At 44.4% G+C, this 19,534-nt stretch overlaps 1 protein-coding gene across 1 annotated transcript in view; it reads left to right on the top strand.

The window, feature by feature from the left end:
- cfap46 (cilia and flagella associated protein 46) overlaps positions 1 to 19,534 on the top strand; it is a gene marked incomplete at its 5' end in the record, with an annotated part of 109,029 nt that overhangs the window by 22,223 nt on the left and 67,272 nt on the right. Inside the window, 6 exons of the mRNA XM_084165574.1 lie at positions 8,330 to 8,442; positions 8,986 to 9,198; positions 9,470 to 9,695; positions 13,452 to 13,601; positions 18,632 to 18,742; positions 19,146 to 19,327. Of these exons, the coding sequence (XP_084021700.1) occupies positions 8,330 to 8,442; positions 8,986 to 9,198; positions 9,470 to 9,695; positions 13,452 to 13,601; positions 18,632 to 18,742; positions 19,146 to 19,327 (995 nt within the window). The remainder of the gene's footprint in view (positions 1 to 8,329; positions 8,443 to 8,985; positions 9,199 to 9,469; positions 9,696 to 13,451; positions 13,602 to 18,631; positions 18,743 to 19,145; positions 19,328 to 19,534) is intronic.

Raw genomic sequence — 19,534 nt, 5'->3', positions numbered from 1 at the left:
TTAGCAGTAGAGTGGCGCTGTGGGATTTAATCAGATTGAGCCCAGCGGAACAGAGGGGGTGTACTATGATACGAGATAGAACAGTTAGTGAGCTAACTTTGGTCAGCTGAGTTCAACTCGGGATAACCGGGCACACGAAAGTGACTCACCTTTTATGGCAACGAATCCTTCGGGAAACTAACCTGCTCCGGGGCAGACTAACTCAGGGCTAACTCCACTTATTCTGAATGAAATCAGATTCCCTCTCGCAAAGATGGCGTCATCATCCCCTTCGTTTGAGGAAGACGACTGATTTAAAGGTAGAGTCAGCGATATGATGTATACTGAACAAAAATATAAATGCAACATACAACAATTAAAAATATTTTATTGAGTTACAGTTCATATAAGGAAATCCGTCAATTGAAATAAATTAATTAGGCTCTAATCAATGGATTTCACATGACTGCGAATACAGATATGCATCTGTTGGTCACAGATACCTTTAAAAAAATGGGCCTCACAATGGGCCTCAGGATCTCGTCACAGTATCTCTGTGCATTCAAATTGCCATCGATAAAATGCAATTGTGTTCGTTGTCCTTAGCTTATGCCTGAACATTCAATTCTCTGGCAACAGCTTTGGTGGACATTCCTGCAGTCAGCATGCCAATTGCACTCTCCTTCAAAACTTGAGACATCTGTGGCATTGTGTTGTGTGACAAAACTGCACATTTTAGAGTGGCCTTTTATTGTCCCCAGCACAAGGTGCACCTGTTTTGCTAGCACAGACTGGAATATGTTCCGGGATTCTTCCGATAGCATTGAGGAGTACACCACATCAGTCACTGGCTTCATCAATAAGTGCATTGATGATGTCGTCCCCACAGTGACCGTACATACATACCCCAACCAGAAGCCATGGACTACAGGCAACATCCGCACTGAGCTAAAGGGTAGAGCTGCCACTTTCAAGGAGCGGGACTCTAACCCGGACGGTTATAAGAAATCCCGCTATGCCCTCCGACGAACCATCAAACAGGCAAAGAGTCAATACAGAACTAAGATTGAATCGTACTACACCGGCTCTGACACTCGTCGGATGTGGCATGGCTTGAAAACTATTACAGACTACAAAGGGAAGCACAGCCGCGAGCTCCCCAGTGACACAAGCCTACCAGACGAGCTAAATCACGTCTATGCCCGCTTCGAGGCAAGCAACACTGAAGCATGCATGAGAGCATCAGCTGTTCCGGATGACAATGTGATCACGCTCTCCCTAGCCAATGTAAGTAAGACTTTTAAGCAGGTCAACATTCACAAGGCCGCAGGGCCAGACGGATTACCAGGACGTGTACACCGAACATGCGCTGACCAACTGGCAAGTGTCTTCACTGACATTTTCAACATGTTCCTGACTGAGTCTGTAATACCAAAATGTTTCAAGCAGACCACCATAGTCCCTGTGCCCAAGAACACTAAGATAACCTGCCTAAATGACTACCGACCCGTAGCACTCACGTCTGTAGCCATGAAGTGCTTTGAAAGGCTGTTCAACACCATTATCCCAGAAACCCTAGACCCACTCCAATTTGCATACCACCCCAACAGATCCACAGATTATGCAATCTCTATTGCACTCCACATGAGAATGCTATTAATTGACTACAGCTCAGCGTTCAACACCATAGTGCCCTCAAAGCTCATCACTAAGCTAAGGACCCTGGGACTAAACACCTCCCTCTGCAACTGGATCCTGGACTTCCTGACGGGCCGCCCCCAGGTGGTAAGGGTAGGTAACAACACATCTGCCACGCTGATCCTCAACACGGAGGCCCCTCAGGGGTGCATGCTCAGTCCCCTCCTGAACTCCCTGTTCACCCATGACTGCATGGCCAGGCACGACTCCAACACCATCATTAAGTTTGCTGACGACACAACAGTGGTAGGCCTGATCACCGACAACGATGAGACAGCCTATAGGGAGGAGGTCAGAGACCTGGCCCTATTTGCATTGCCCCCCCACCCCACCCCACCCCAACCCCCTCTTTTACGCTGCTGCTACTCTCTTTATTATTTATGCATAGTCACTTTAACTCTACCCACATGTACATATTACCTCAATGACCTCAACTAACCGATGCCCCCGCACAGTGACTCTGTACTGGTACCCCCTGTATATAGCCTCCCTACTGTTATTATATTTTACTGATGCTCTTTTATTTTTACTTATCTATTTTTTACTTAACACTTTTTTATTTTATTTTATTAAAAACTGCATTGTTGGTTAAGGGCTTGTAAGTAAGCATTTCACTGTAAGGTCTACACCTGTTGTATTCGGCGCATGTGGCAAATACAATTTGATTTGATTTGTGTAATGATTAGGGCTGTCCCTGACAAAATCTTGGTCGAGCGAGAGTCGTCTGTTCTTTAGACCAATTGATTGGTCAAAATGTTACGTGTATTTTTCCATATATAGACACGTGTTTTAATTAAATCAACTACAGTGCATTTGGAAAGTATTCAGACCCCTTGAATTTTTCCACATTTTGTTACGTTACAGCCTTATTCTAAAATTGATTAAATACATTTGTTTCCTCATCAATCTACACACAATCCAGTTTCCATTGATCATCCTTGAGGTGTTTATACAACTTGATTGGAGTCCACCTGTGGTAAATTCAATTGATTGGACATGATTTGGAAAGGCACACACCTGTCTATATAAGGTCCCTCAGTTGACAGTGCATGTCACAGCAAAGTGGATAGCACAGATCTGGGGAAGGGTACCAAAAGGTCCCCAAGAACACAGTAGCCTCCATCATTCTTAAATTAAAGAAGTTTGGAACCACTAAGACTCTTCCTAGAGGTGGCCGCCCTGCCAAACTGAGCAATCGGGGGAGAAGAGCCTTAACCTGATGGTCACTCTGAAAGAGTTCCAGAGTTCCTCTGTGGAGATGGGAGAACCTTCCATAAGGACAACCATCTCTGCAGCACTCCACCAATCAGGCCTTTATGGTAGAGTGGCCAGACAGAAGCCACTCCTCAGTAAAAGGCACATGACAGCCCACTTGGAGTTTGCCAAAAGGCACCTAAAGACTCTCAGACCATGAGAAACAAGATTCTCTGGTCTGATGAAACCAAGATTGAACTCTTTGGCCTGAATGCCAAGCGTCACGTCTGGAGGAAACCTGGCACCATCCCTATGGTGAAGCATGGTGGTGGCAGCATCATGCTTTGGGGATGTTTTTCAGCGGCAGAGACTGTGAGACTAGTCAGGATCGAGGGAAAGATGAACAGAGCAAAGTACAGAGAGATCCTTGGTGAAAACCTGCTCCAGAGCGCTCAGGACCTTAGGCTGGGGCGAAGGTTCACCTTCCAACAGGACAACAATCCTAAGCACACAGCCAAGACAACGCAGGAGTGGCTTCGGGACAAGTCTCTGAATGTCCTTGAGTGACCCAGCCAGAGTCCGGATTTGAACCCCGATCGAACATCTCTGGAGAGACCTGAACATAGCTGTGCTGCGACGCTCCCCCTCCAACCTGACAGAGCTTGAGAGGATCTGCAGAGAAGAATGGGAGTAAAGTAAAGGGTCGGAATACTTATGTAAATGTAATATTTCCGATTTGCAAAAATGTCTAACAACCTGTTTTTGATTTGTCATTATGGGGTATTGGGTGTAGATTGATGAGGGGAAAAAAACAATTTAATCAATTTTAGAATAAGGCTGTAACGTAACAAAATGTGGAAAAAGTCAAGGGGTCTGAATACTTTCTGAATGCACTGTATGTGCACTGAGCTTGTCTGATGCTTTAAGCGGACTGTTTGATGAAATAATTAAGACACACAAATGACTAAAGGGATTGTGCCGCCTTGTTCAAACTTGCTGTGCTAAAAAAACTAAAACAAAAAACAGCGAGTGACTGTGTGACTAGCACCCGTTGTCTCTCTCCTCCCTGCTGCAGCGACCACCACAGAACATCAGTGTGTATAGCGCTGTCCGTGTTGCTGAAGCTGCAACATAATTACATCAATTTCTGACTGAAAAGTTGTGTTACCGAAATCCCTAATTTGTTTAGGAAACACATTAAATATTCCCTCAACCCTTGCTCTCTTTACGTGACACATGTATGCTTCGCAATGCACGTGACTAATAGAGCCTGACCTATAGCATAATCATGATCACATCAATAAATTGGTTATAACAAACTCTGAACAACGTAACACCTGACAGCAAAATGGATGCAGAGGACGTGACAAATAAACTCGAAATGGGGGAATGTTTACTGGTTGCGCAGGAGGTAAAGGGGAAGTCAGATGTGTGGAATAAATTTGACTAGTTGTGGAAAATAAGGAATGGAGCAAGCGCTGTGTGCATATTAGGCCTATGTGTGCCAAACAGGTGCTGTTAGATTACAATATACTTTTTCTTACCGTTTGGAACAGTGTAAAAAACACAAAATAAATTATAAGCATACCATAGAGTCTGTTGTAATGTTTTTTAGTTTTTTTGTAAAGCCTTTATTACAGCATAGACTGAAAACAGTTGCATTCATTTGTGAATGCAATTTCAGAAATGGAACGGTTTAGGCCTATTTATTGTTTACGCTAATTATTCAATGGTCGCTTTATTTTATTTTAAAACTAAAATGCTTGATTGCATTTCACATCATGAATGACTCGTATGCTGTGTGATGACATGAACGAATGATTGATTGATTGACACAGTAGCCTATATAAGGATTGAAATATAGGCCTGAGTAAGTTATGGTATTAAGACTAAACAGGATGTGCTCTTAGGCCTACAGCTCGATGGTGGTTATACAAGGCTGCTATGCTAAGCCTACTAATGATAATGACATTACTTATTATTATAATGATGATCATAATAATAATAGTAATAATAACAATAAGAAGGAGATCAAAGAAAAAGGAGGGTTATTATTATTATTATTATTATTATTATAAATATAATTTTTCTGACAATTATAAATCAAACCAGAGAGGCTGGTCTAACAAAAACAAGTGTAAAGCCTTTATTACAGCATAGCAAAGATTAAAAACAGCCAGATTAGTGAAATTGTTGCGTGAGGCTTGGTGCTCATGGAATCAGTAGGCTATCAACCAAACACTCAAACAGACAACAGAAGCAGGATCTGTCTTATTTCTGTAAATATGTATGGATGATTTATAAAGCCAGGCACATTTAACAGTTAGGCTATTGATTATAGACCTAGTTAAGTTAGGGTTTCCTCTCTCCTCACTTTTCTTAGACAATTAAGGCAAGGGATGTTTCCTCATCTCCTAACTCGGCTGCTGCTTCCGCCGCATTGTTCTCAACACTAACATGGTCTGGGAAAAGGCGCCAATTCAACAGCGCAATGATGTGTTTCAGAACCGCAGACAGCGACCACTATCTAACGCGGGAGAAAGCGCATTTGTTATAAAATAATATAATTTGTATTTGTGTTGCATGTCTTAGACTGATGGACTGTGCCATCCCAACGGCCTCCACAATGGATCAGTCCACTCAGACAGGCCCAAATCAGACAGGTGTCTTGTACACCATTATTATTTTTTTATTTTTTGCGCTACTGCTTGACCGACAGCCTATCGACCAAACAATTGACCAGTCGTCTCTAAATGGGGTCAGCCCTAGTAATGATCGTGCTGTTTGATCAGTTTCTTGATATGCCACACCTGTCAGGTGGATGGATTATCTTGGCAAAGGAGAAATGCTAACAGGGATGTAATCAAATTTGTACACAATTTGAGAGAAATAAGCTTTTCGTGCGTATGGAAAATTTCTGGGATCTTTTATTTCAGCTTATGAAACATGGGACCAACACTTTACATGTTGCGTTTATATTTTTTGGTCAGTGTAGATGCAGAAAGTAAACAGCATTGTGGGTCATTTTCCGCAACATGAAGAGCTCGCCGTTTGACTCACTGGGCTTATCCGTGTGCGACATGTAAGCGCAGTTACAAGCCTGGCTGGAGTTAACGGCAGGTGGAGGATCAATATCCACCTTCATAACATGGATGAAGCCTGAGCTGAAATGTGAAGCTAACTGAAGCTGGCTAGCTTTATAAAATCCTGAGTAGATTTAGCTTGTATCGTAGTATACCCCTCTCAGGGTTCTCTCCAGGATGTTTTAACAAGAAGAAGGGCAGTGCCCACCTTAGGATTCTGAGATTTTTATGTTTTTGAACACCTGTAACTGACATTTCCTGCAAGGGTGTGATGCCTGACCTTAAATAAATAAAGTAAAAAAAATAACAAAATAATTTTTTATTACATACAGCCAGTCCACAAGGTGGGGCAGCGCCACTCTTACATTCTTTGAGGAGAACCCTGCCTCTGGTGTTGATTTCTTCTGTCTTGTTCACTCTTCTTGATACCTTGATGCAACATTGTTCTGCTCATCAGACTGTGTGATTCAACAGACCCATCGGACCTCTGGCGCCAAGCTTTTAATAAATATTCAGAGATACAGTGCATTCGGAAAGTATTCAGATCCCTTGACGTTTTCCACAGTTTGTTACGTTACAGCCTTATTCTAAAATGTATTACATTGTTTTTTCCCTCATCAATCTACACACAATATCCGATAATGACAAAGCGAAAACAGATTTTTAGCATTTTCTGCAAATGTATTACAAATAAAAAAATTAAATATCACATTTACATAAGTATTCAGACCCTTTACTCAGTACTTTGTTGAAGCACCTACAGCCTTAAGCAATTACAGCCTTAAGTCTTTGTGGGTTTGACGCTACAAGCTTGGCACACCTGTATTTGGGGAGTTTCTCCTATTCTTCTTTGCAGATCCTCTCAAGCTCTGTCAGGTTGGATGGGGAGCATCTCTGCACAGCTATTTTCAGGTCTCTCCAGAGATGTTCGATCAGGTTCAAGTCTGGGCTCTGGCTGGGCCACTCAAGGACATTCAGAGACTTATCCCGGGTCATTGTCCTGTTGGAAGGTGAACCTTTGCCCCAGTCTGAGGTCCTGAGCGCTCTGGAGCAGGTTTTCATCAAGGATCTCTCTGTACTTCGCTCCGTTCATCTTTCCCTCAATCCTGACTAGTCACCCAGTCCCTGCCACTGAAAAACAACCTCACAGCGTGATGCTGCCACCACCATGCTTCACCGTAGGGATGGTGTCAGGTTTCCTCCAGACGTGACGCTTGGCATTCAGGCCAAAGAGTTCAATCTTGGTTTCATCAGACCAGAGAATCTTGTTTCTCATGGTCTACTGACGAGTGGCTTCTGTCTGGCCACTCAACCATAAAGGACTGATTGGTGGAGTGTTGCAGAGATGGTTGTCCTTATGGAAGGTTCTCCCATCTCCACAGACGAACTCTGGAGCTCTGCCAGAGTGACCATCGTGTTCTTGCTCACCTCCCTGACCAAGGCCCTTCTCCCCTGATTGCTCAGTTTAGTTGGGCGGTCAGCTCTAGGAAGAGTCTTGTTGGTTCCAAACTTCTTCTATTTTATAATGATGGAGGCCACTGTGTTCTTGGGGACCTTCAATGCTGCAGAAATGTTTTGGTACCCTTCCCCAGATCTGTGCCTCGACACAATCCTGTCTCAGAGCTCTACGGACAATTCCTTCGACCTCATGGCTTCGTTTTTGCTCTGACATGCACTGTCAACTGTGGGACCTTATGTAGACTGGTGTGCCTTTCCAAATCATGTCCTATCAATTGAATTTACCACAGGTGGACTCCAATCAAGTTGTACTAACATCTCAAGGATGATCAATGGAAACAGGATGCATCTGAGCTCAATTTTGAGTCTCATAGCAAATGGTCTATTTTTTATTTTGAATAAACTTGCCAATATTTCAAAACACCTGTTTTCGTTTTGTCATTATGGGGTATTTTGTATAGATTGATGAGGGAAAAAAATATTAAATACATTTGAGAATAAGGCTGTAACATAACAAAATTTGGAAAAAGTCAAGGGGTCTCAATACTTTCCGAATGCACTGTATTAACTTGACAACGCTGGCTTCGAAGAACAGACAGACATAACAATCTAGAAATAAAGCGATGACCTTGTCGAATTCTGAATTGGATCATCTGCGGCCCCTCTTTTTATAATATCCATCTCTTTGTTCTAAGATAATAGGTTCCCTTTGTTCTTAGAGAGGTTGACTCTTCAAAAAGTGCCCCATGTGATGATACACAAAACTTTTAAAGACTTTCATCTCAGTTGTCAGACAGCTACAGGAGTTAAAATCATTGTTTCTCTGAGCTCACCAGTTATATTGGCTGCCTTTGATGACTATGGCTGTGTGGGGAGGGCAAGTCATCATCAATATAATTTGAGGTTGTACCTTACAGGCCACCATACACAAGCTCCGCTCTGAGGGGGTACAGCTCAACACCCCAGCCGTCCCTCCTGAGGAGAGAGGACTCCGCCTCCCTGAGGACAATCCACAGTGGGCTGTCTACAGGTGAGGACACATGCACACACACTCACGTTTGTTTTCTTCTTTCCTCGTGGGGACCTAAAATGTATTTCCATTCAAAATCCTATTTTCCCTTACCCTATGCCTAACCTTAATCTATAACCCAAACCCTAAACCTAATTCCTAAACCTAACCACTAACCTCTTACCTTAACCCTAATTCTAACCATAACCCTAATTGTAACCCTAAACCGAACCCCTAAGCTTAAAATAGCCTTTGTCCTCATGAGGACGTGGGACATTTTCCTTGTTTTCCTATCCTCGTGGGGACTTTTGGGGATTTTAGGTCCCCACAAGGCTGGAAGAATCAACACACACACACACACAAACAAAACATGAAGATAAACGGACAAAGCAAGCCAAGTGTGTAAATGTGTATGTAGTCACAGAGCTTGGTTCACCAGTTTGTTATATGTAATAAGTAGTGTGTTATACAGTATATTAAATATAAAGTGTGGCTTCCTTTGTTTTCTCATATATTATGCATTGCAGACAACATAACTATTGTTCCCCTCCTTTCCACTCCCAGAGATTGGATCCAGGACTTATCTGCCTACGCCACCTCCAACTTCCTGCGGGCAGCCGAGCTGGGAGCAGAGATTCGTGAGGCCTGGGTGGTGGTCAACGCTGCCGTGTACTTATGGAACTACAACAGCCACCTGCTGGCAGCTGGGGAGCAGCGGCGCCTCCTGCCCACCTTTCAGAGAGCCGTGGAGCTGCTGAGACAGACCGGACACGCTGGGTAGGTCTAAGAGGAACATCTCACTGACACTTAAACACTACTAATTGTAACATTTGCTTGTTGCTGACACACACTTACTGCTCATCAGCCTTTTAATGACATAGTACATATAAGCACAATTACATTACATGAAAAGTAGTCCATTAAAACCACAATAGGGCAATGCAGGTGCTGTAAGGGCTTTGCTATTTACATAAACCTCTCTCAGTTAAGATGTTGTAGCTGATGTCAGTTTGTATGTACAGAGTATGACGCTCTTCTGTGCTTCCAGGGAGCCGGTGCTGTTGGTTATGCTGTGTGATGCGGTGGCCCAGGGGCTGATCCAGCCCTGGTTTGTGTCGGCTGCTGGGCTGGGAACTGGCCAGGGAAGGGAGGACAGCGGAGGCAAGGGGGAGTTGAGGAAGAAAGGAGCTGGGAAGGGAGCCGAGAGGACAGGCAGCATCCACAGCCTCACCCTGGACCACGCGGCCCTCCAGGACATGCGGAAGGCTCTGGAGGTGTGTGTGTGTGTGGGTCAAGTAGTGAGCTAGACAGGAGATGGGGCCATGGGAGATTTAAATGGTGACTTGCTAATTAGGATTGGCAGAGAGTCAGGTTCTATTATCCTTCAATGTGCTGTCAAGGGTACTCCCTCCCCTGAAGAGGTCTTAATTTGGGCTCTGCAAAAACAAACACTCTCTCCCACTCTGAGCTTATTGGGATAGGCAGATGGCAGAGGTGGACATGCAGAAAGACCTGAACTGTGTTACTGCAGGGTAGTTTGAGGGATCAGAGAGCTGTGCCTGTGTATTCGTCAAGGGCAGCCTCTGGTCTTCAGGTTTCCCAAGTCTCTCTGAATAAGTTATCTCTAAATAAGTTCCTTGAGGGCTGTTGAAAATCTTTCTGGCTTACATCTTACTATCTCCAGTACCTCCTAGATGTGCTGTTGTACATAAAAAGCAAACAAAATTGAAAAAGGGGGCACAAAGAATGAAAGAATCAAGGCACTTTGAAACATGCTGCTTTTCAGAAATACTCTAAATACAACTAGGGCTCTGTTTTAACAAATAACTATTTCTAACCTAGCGCTATGGTAAATCTTAGCGTAGCCGCTGTTGAGTTGTGGGTGTTAGAAATATTTCTGCTATTTTCACAGCGGGAATCATGGGCGCACTAGCTGGCGGTGGCGAGGAAAGACTGGGTTTTGATGAATAAATAAGTTGTAGGTGTGGGGAGGGCTTGACCACTCACTGGCTAATAAACGTTCTCCATGGCTTAATGCTGCAATTAGGCTATTGACAGTCTGCGTTATCATCAACTCCAATTCGTCTGGAGGGCATGGAATATTCTCGCCCTAGTCCATTGTGGATTGATACCGTTTATTAAATAGCATAAAGTAACGAATAATAGCAGTAACAGTAAAATACATTGTTTCGCATGTTTGCAATTCACATTGTTCTATTCGGCTTCAACATGTAAGCCTAAATGTCTTTACGCATCACATTCGCACTTCTCCAGAAATAAAAAAATATTAGGCTCCGATTAATTGTGAATTAAGCAAAAGCATGAGGACAAAAACCTCAAATATTTCAAGGCACTCTCATGAGTAGACCATTTAAAAACCTTTCATTGATAGGCTACTTGGCTAATGTATGGCCAGGATTTTTTTTAAAGACGCACAGATACATTGCTGTAGAACCAGACTTCATTATAGTAGGGTTAGCCTACTGCGGGTTTTGTTTTTAATCAAATAAAACCGAAAACAAGCAATTGAACAGGAAAATAACTTAAATATTTCTAAATATGAGGGTCACAGGCATCATCGCATCGCTCGTTCCATGATGGGCATGTGGACACAAAAAATTAAAAATAAGCACGCAAGCTGATGTTAGACAGGTAAATTACAAGCCTAAATTGCCAACTACCGTGCATTTGACAATAGCGCCGCCTTAGGGGCAGCCAAAAATAGAGCCCCTAGTCTGTGTGAACCCCAAGTGACTCATTCTGACATTCACCCATTTTCACCCATTCACCCTGCTTTGTTTTTTAAACGTTTTAACTATTTCATGTGAATTAAGTCTTTATTTTCTGCTGCATTTGTTCCCAATTAAATCCCATTTCCTCCATCTATTCTGCTATTCTCCAAATGGTCTGCTATGTCATCAGCACATACTCTGGATAAAAGTAACTTTATTAGTGAATTATTAACTAAGTGTTCTCTTTCAGAACAGAAGATAAAAATGGTTCTCCATTTTCAACATATAGGCGTATACAGTGCATTCGGAAAGTATTCAGACCTCTTGACTTTTTCCACATTTTGTTATGCTACGGCCTTATTCTAAAATTGATTAAATAAAAAAAAATCATCATCAATCTACACACAATAGCCCATAATGACAAAGCGAAAACATTATTTTTTTGTGTGCAAATTTATAAAAAAACTAAAACAGAAATACCTTATTTACATAAGTATTGAGACCCTTTGCTATGAGACTCGAAATTGAGCTCAGGTGCATCCTGTTTCCATTGATCATCCTTGAAATGTTTCTACAACTTGATTGGAGTCCACCTGTGGTAAATATAAGGTCCCACAGTGCATTTCAGAGCAAAACCCAAGCCATGAGGTCAAAGGAATTGTCCGTAGAGCTCCGAGACAGGATTGTGTCGAGGCACAGATCTGGTAAAGGGTACCAAAAAATGTCTGCAGCATTGAAGGTCCCCAAGAACACAGTGGCCTCCATCATTCTTAAATGGAAGAAGTTTGGAACCACCAAGACTCTTCCTAGAACTAGCCAACCCAGCCAAACTGAGCAATCGGGGGAGAAGGAAGGGCCTTGGTCAGGGAGGTGACCAAGAACCCGATGGTCACTCTGACAGAGCTCCAGAGTTCATCTATGGAGATGGGAGAACCTTCTAGAAGGACAACCATCTCTGCAGCACTCCACCAATCATGCCTTTATGGTAGAGTTGCCAGACGGAAGCCATTCGTCAGTAAAAGGCACATGACAGCCCGCTTGGAGTTTGCCAAAAGGCACTTAAACAAGAAACAAGATTCTCTGGTCTGATGAAACCAAGATTGAACTCTTTGGCCTGAATGCCAAGCATCATGTATGGAGGAAACCTGGCACCATCCCTAAGGTGAAGCATGGTGGTGGCAGCATCATGCTGTGGGGATGTTTATCAGCTGCAGGGACTGGGAGACTAGTCAGGATCGAGGCAAAGATGAATGGAGCAATGTACAGAGAGATCCTTGATGAAAACCTGCTCCAGAGCGCTCAGGACCTCAGACTGGGGTGAAGGTCTGAGGTCCTTAGGTTCGTTGTCCAACAACGACCCTAAGCACACAGCCAAGACAACGCAGGAGTGGCTTTGGGATAAGTCTCTGAATGTCCTTGAGTGTCCCAGCCAGAGCCCAGACTTGAACCCGATCGAACATCTCTGGAGAGACCTGAAAATAGCAGTGCAGCGACGCTCCCCATCCAACCTGACAGAGCTTGAGAGGATCTGCAGAGAAGAATGGGAGAAACTCCCTAAATACAGGTGTGCCAAGCTTGTAGCGTCATACCCAAGAAGACTCGAGGCTGTAATCGCTGCCAAAGGTGCTTCAACAAAGTATTGAGTAAAGGGTCTGAATACTTATGTAAATTAGATATTTCAGTTTTTTGCTTTTAGATGAATCTGTTTTTGCTTTTTCATTATGGGGTATTGTGTGTAGATTGATGAGGATAAAAAACAATTTAATCAATTTTAGAATAAGGCTGTAACATAACAAAATGTGGAAAAAGTCAAGGGGTCTTAATACTTTACGAACGCGCTGTATATCAGATAAATCTTAGATAGCTAACTTAAACAAACTCAGATTACGCAATGGATTTTCTCTAGATACTGTCATATGTGAAACTGAAAGCCCTGGCTATGGAGTCCCAAGGTTGTGGGTGTATGTTGATTCGAAAAGTGTCTTGTGCAGATTCACATGGTTTGGTTGGTTACTTTGCTAATTGCTATTGTTATGCAAACAATTTAAACCTTTTGCTTATCAGGCAGCCTAGCGGTTAAGAGTGTTGGGCCAGTAACCGAAAGGTCGCTAGTTCGAATCCCCGAGCCGACTAAGTGAAAAATCTGTCTGTGTCCTTCAGCAAGGCACTTAACCCTAATTGCTCCTGTCAGTCACTCTGGATAAGAGTGTCTGCTAAATGACTAAAATGTAAATGTAACCCTTATGCTGCTATGGTTACTATGCTAACTTTTATTTCCCCCACTTTATGGACTTTTAGCTGTGTGACTATGCACTGCACCTGTCTAATGGCAATGTGCCGGGAGAGAGCGTCCCTATCGCAGCGAGGAAACAGGTCATTTCTACGTGGGTGTGGACCAAGAGGCTCCTCCAGCAGCAGATTGGACAGAAGCTAGACATTGACGATGAGGTACAGTAACATAACGTTCCAGGTCTCCCTTTGGAAATAGGTTTTCTGTCCTCAATGGGACTTCCTGGTTAAATAAATGTTAGATAAAATCAAATAAAAACATGCTCACTCAGTCAAGTTAGTCACTATGATAAGCTGTTTATGAATCTGCCTGGCTGTCGGCCCACCACCTCAAGCTCAACCTCGTCAAGACGGAGCTGCTGTTCCTCTTGTGGAAGGCCTGCCCGTTCCAAGACCTCTCCATCACAGTTGACAACTCCACGGTGTCTCCCTCCCAGAGTGCAAATAACCTTGGCTTGACCCTGGACAACCCTGTCGTTCTCCACAAACATCAAAGCATTGACTCCCTCCTGCAGGTTCATGCTCTACAATATCCAGAGTACAACCCTACCTCGCACAGGAAGCGCCACATGTCCTAATCCAGGCACTCGTCATCTCCCTTCTGGACTACTGCAACTCTCTGTTGGCTGGGCTCCCCGCTTGTGCCATCAAATCCCTGCAACGCCACAGCCCGCCTGGTGTTCAACCTTCCCAAGTTCTCCCATCTCACCCCGCTTCTCCGCACACTCCACTGGCTTCCAGTCGAAGCTCGCATCCGCTTTAAGACCCTGGTGCTTGCCTACGGAGCAGCAAGGGAAACTGCCCTTCCCTACCTTCAGGCTATGCTCAAACCCTACACCCCAACCCGACACTTAACCCGACACTTACAGCGCCGGAAGAAGATGGCTGCCGTTTTACAGCCCTCTAACCAATTGTACTATTATGTGTGTTTTTCCGCGTTATTTGTAATTTATTTTGTACATAATGTTTCTGCCATCGTCTCTTATAACCAAAGAGAGCTTCTGGATATCAGGACAGCGATTACTCACCTCGCATTGGACAAAGACTTTTTCTTCAACGAGGCGTTCGCGAAGGATATTCTACAGACACCCAACAAGGCCCAGATCCCCGTCATTCGCGTGAGGAAGAGACGGAGATATCGTGGACGCAGATCCGGGTGCCTTGTAAGGATCCGACGGCGTGCGAGTAAACTGCCTCTCCCATCAATCCTATTAGCCAACGTTCAATCTTTTGAGAATAAAATTGACGATTTAAGATTACGGTTATCCTACCAACGGGACATTAAAAACTGTAATATCTTATGTTTCACGGAGTCGTGGCTGAACGACAACAATGACAACATTCAGCTAGCAGGCTATACGCTACATCGGCAGGACAGAACGTCTGACTCTGGTAAGACAAGGGGCGGCGGTCTGTGTATATTTGTAAACAACAGCTGGTGCACAAAATCAAATACTAAGGAAGTCTCGAGGTTTTGCTCGCCTGAGGTAGAGTATCTTATGATAAGCTGTAGACCACACTATTTACCAAGAGAGTTTTCATCTATATTTTTAATAGCTGTCAATTTACCACCACAAACCAATGCTGGCATTAAGATTGCACTGAATGAGTTGTACAAGGCCATTAATCAACAGGAAAACGCTCATCCAGATGCAGCGCTCCTAGTAGCCGGGGACTTTAATGCAGGGAAACTTAAATCCGTTCTACCTAATTTCTACCAGCATGTTAAATGTGCAACCAGAGGGGAAAAAACTCTAGACCACCTTTACTCCACACACAGAGACGCATACAAAGCTCTCCCTCGCCCTCCATTTGGCAAATCTGACCATAACTCTATCCTCCTGATTCCTGCTTATAAGCAAAAACTGAAGCAGGAAGCACCAGTGATTCGGTTAATAAAAAAGTGGTCAGATGACGCAGATGCTAAGCTACAGGACTGTTTTGCTAGCACAGACTGGAACATGTTCCGGGATTCTTCAGACAGCATTGAGGAGTACACCACATCAGTCACTGGCTTCATCAATAAGTGCATCGATGATGTCGTCCCCACAGTGACCGTACGTACATACCCCAACCAGAAGCCATGGATTACAGGAAACATCCGCACTGAGCTAAAGGGTAGAGCTGCCGCTTTCAAGGAACGGGACTCTAACCCGGACGCTTATAAGAAATCCCGCTATGACCTCCGACGAACCATCAAACAGGCAAAGAGTCAATACAGGTCTAAGATTGAATCATACTACACTGGCTCTGACGCTCGTCGGATGTGGCAGGGCTTGAAAACTATTACAGACTACAAAGGGAAGCACAGCCGCGAGCTGCCCAGTGACACAAGCCTACCAGACGAGCTAAACCACTTCTATGCTCGCTTCGAGGCAAGCAACACTGAAGCATGCATGAGAGCACCAGCTGCTCCGGACGACTATGTGATCACGCTCTCCGTAGTCGATGTGAGTAAGACTTTTAAGCAGGTCAACATTCACAAGGCCGCAGGGCCAGACGGATTACCAGGACGTGTACTCCGAGCATGTGCTGACCAACTGGCAAGTGTCTTCACTGACATTTTCAACATGTCCCTGACTGAGTCTGTAATACCAACATGTTTCAAGCAGACCACCATAGTCCCCGTGCCCAAGAACTCTAAGATAACCTGCCTAAATGACTACCGACCCGTAGCACTGACGTCTGTAGCCATGAAGTGCTTTGAAAGACTGGTCATGGCTCACATCAACAGCATAATCCCAGAAACCCTAGACCCACTCCAATTTGCATACCGCCCCAACAGATCCACAGATGATGCAATCTCTATCGCACTCCACACTGCCCTTTCCCACCTGGACAAGAGGAACACCTACGTGAGAATGCTATTCATTGACTACAGCTCAGCATTCAACACCATAGTGCCCTCTAAGCTCATCACTAAGCTAAGGATCCTGGGACTAAACACCTCCCTCTGCAACTGGATCCTGGACTTCCTGACGGGCCGCCCCCAGGTGGTAAGGGTAGGTAACAACACATCTGCCACACTGATCCTCAACACGGGGGCCCCTCAGGGGTGCGTGCTCAGTCCCCTCCTGTACTCTCTGTTCACCCATGACTGCATGGCCAGGCACGACTCCAACACCATCATTAAGTTTGCCGACGACACAACAGTGGTAGGCCTGATCACCGACAACGATGAGACAGCCTATAGGGAGGAGGTCAGAGATCTGGCCGTGTGGTGCCAGGACAACAACCTCTCCCTCAACGTGACCAAGACAAAGGAGATGATTGTGGACTACAGGAAAAAAAAGAGGACTGAGCACGCCCCCATTCTCATCGACGGGGCTGTAGTGGAACAGGTTGAGAGCTTCAAGTTCCTTGGTGTCCACATCACCAACGAACTATCATGGTCCAAACACACCAAGACAGTCGTGAAGAGGGCACGACAAAGCCTATTCCCCCTCAGGAGACTAAAAAGATTTGGCATGGGTCCTCAGATCCTCAAAAAATTCTACAGCTGCACCATCGAGAGCATCCTGACTGGTTGCATCACCGCCTGGTATGGCAACTGCTTGGCCTCTGACCGCAAGGCACTACAGAGGGTAGTGCGTACGGCCCAGTACATCACTGGGGCAAAGCTCCCTGCCATCCAGGACCTCTATACCAGGCGGTGTCAGAGGAAGGCCCTCAAAATTGTCAAAGACTCCAGCCACCCTAGTCATAGACTGTTCTCTCTGCTACCGCACGGCAAGCGGTACCGGAGTGCCAAGTCTAGGTCCAAAAGACTTCTCAACAGCTTCTACCCCCAAGCCATAAGACTCCTGAACAGCTAATCATGGCTACCCGGAATATTTGCACTGCCCCCCCCACCCCATCCTTTTTACGCTGTTGCTACTCTGTTAAGTATTTATGCATAGTCACTTTAACTCTACCCACATGTACATATTACCTCAACTACCTCAACTAGCCGGTGCCCCCGCACATTGACTATGCAACGGTACCCCCCTGTATATATAGCCTCCCTACTGTCACTTTATTTTACTGTATATATAGCCTCCCTACTGTCACTTTATTTTACTTCTGCTCTTTTTTTCTCAACACTTTTTTGTTGTTGTTTTATTCTTACTTTTTTTGTTTAAAATAAATGCACTGTTGGTTAAGGGCTGTAAGTAAGCATTTCACTGTAATGTCTGCACCTGTTGTATTCGGCGCATGTGACCAATAAAATTTGATTTGATTTGAAGCACTCAGTTCTGCCACCTCTGGTCTCTTGGCCCTCCCACCCCTACGGGAGGCCAGCTCCCGCTCAGCCCAGTCAAAGCTTTTCTCTGTCCTGGCACCCCAATGGTGGAACTAGCTTCCTCCTGACTCTCATCCCCTTCACTCAAAACTCAGTCATAGCAGCAGCCGGACAAGGGGAAAGAGACTTCTTCAAATATGGGGACTCTTTTATTCCAACAGCCATTAAGCTGTATAATAGATAGTTTTTTGGTCCCTAGAGTATATAGCAAATTGCACTTTCACTTTAAATGTGTAGCTATAGCACTTTTAATTTATTCTATAGTGTAGGTTCTGTGTTTTCATGTTTTATGTACCGTCTTTTTAAGCACATGACCAAATGAATTTCCCCTGGTGGATCTGAAGGACAGCAGAGTACCTGCCCATCTTTTGAAAACATCTGAATTCCCCCACACACAAAACACAACTAACTAACACCCTTGCCTTTCTTAAACTAAATCTTGCACTTGACTTTTTCCTGCTAGCACTGGCTTTGCTGATAGCTACTTTGAGGAAAATGTTTCTTACTATAACTGAGATGTGGTTGTCTCACCTAGCTATCTTAAGATGAATGCACTAACTGTAGGTCACTCTGGATAAGAGCATCTGCTAAATGACTAAAATGTACAATTACAAAATGTCGTTATTCCCCCAAACTCTGTGTCAGTGCAATGTTAATGTGAGAAGAAATATGATTCATCACCCAACCGTCTATATACAGTAAAAATCATTGTTTTAACTCAGTAACAGTGTCACAACGGGATAGTGAATCATTTATTCATTTCAAATGTCAGTCTCATTGATATACTGTACATGTATGATTGTGCCTGTCAGAGATAGCATTGTTAATAAATGTCTATGGTTTTGACTGGTAAGCCACGGTACCATTGTGATGAAATATTCAGTTGTATCTCTGTTTGTCTTTCCAGTGTAAGAATGAGGCAGTGTCAGCCATGACACGTGTGCTGGTTGGAGTGGAAATGCTGCTATGCAACAGTCACCCCAGGCATATAGAGTTCTCTGTCCCTAGTCTCTCTACGGTAGGTCCTGCTTTCTTGGCCAGGTGGAGACAGATGCCTTTAGAGCAGAGTGTCTCTCAAGTGTGTTTGTTCTTACTTATTTTTTGGCCAGGCGACAACAGGGGCCTTGAGACCGTACTGGTAATCAGAGCATTTGTCCATGTCTATGTCTGTGAGTTTGGTCAAAAATGCTTCCTCAAATTAACATCTTATTAGATTTGTTTGTTTAAATTTCCTAGCCCTGTAGGACTGTATGCATTTCAGTCCTGCATTCTTGCATCATTAAACCCCAGTTCTAGGGATCCAGAGGACAGAGCACTCATTGCCTCTTTCTCCCTCATCTCCCTCCCCTTCTCCTCCTTCCCTACTATTTTCCTCTCCTTTCTCCTCCCCTCTCCTCTCCTCTCTCCATCCTCTCCTCTAGCTGGTCCGCATGGCATCAGACTGCAAGTGGAGTGACCCTGTGGTCGAGCTGCAGGTGTGGACACACCTGGCTTGCTTCTCTCACCAGGCCCAAGACCACAACCTGGTCATGACCTGCAGCCACAATGCACTGCAGCTGGAGGCTGCTGCAGCTCAGAGGTTGAAGGTCATGGCCTATGCTCTGTAGGTGTTGGTTACTATGGTGACTTTGATTCCATCAGTTTTATCAAGGCTGAAATGGTCAGATCTTCCCTGTATGTTTTACCTGATATCTACCCATTTCGGTCAATTTGCCTTTCAATACAAATATGGGATGGGATCACGTGTTTGGTTACATAGCAAGATGAGGTGCAAATGACACCTACAGTAGTGTCCACAAGATAACATTAC

This window comes from Coregonus lavaretus (genome assembly GCF_964263955.1).
Source record: "Coregonus lavaretus genome assembly, chromosome: 1".
Taxonomy (NCBI): domain Eukaryota; kingdom Metazoa; phylum Chordata; class Actinopteri; order Salmoniformes; family Salmonidae; genus Coregonus; species Coregonus lavaretus.
Note: the sequence above shows the minus strand (reverse complement) of the source record. Positions and strands in the feature narration are given on the sequence as shown.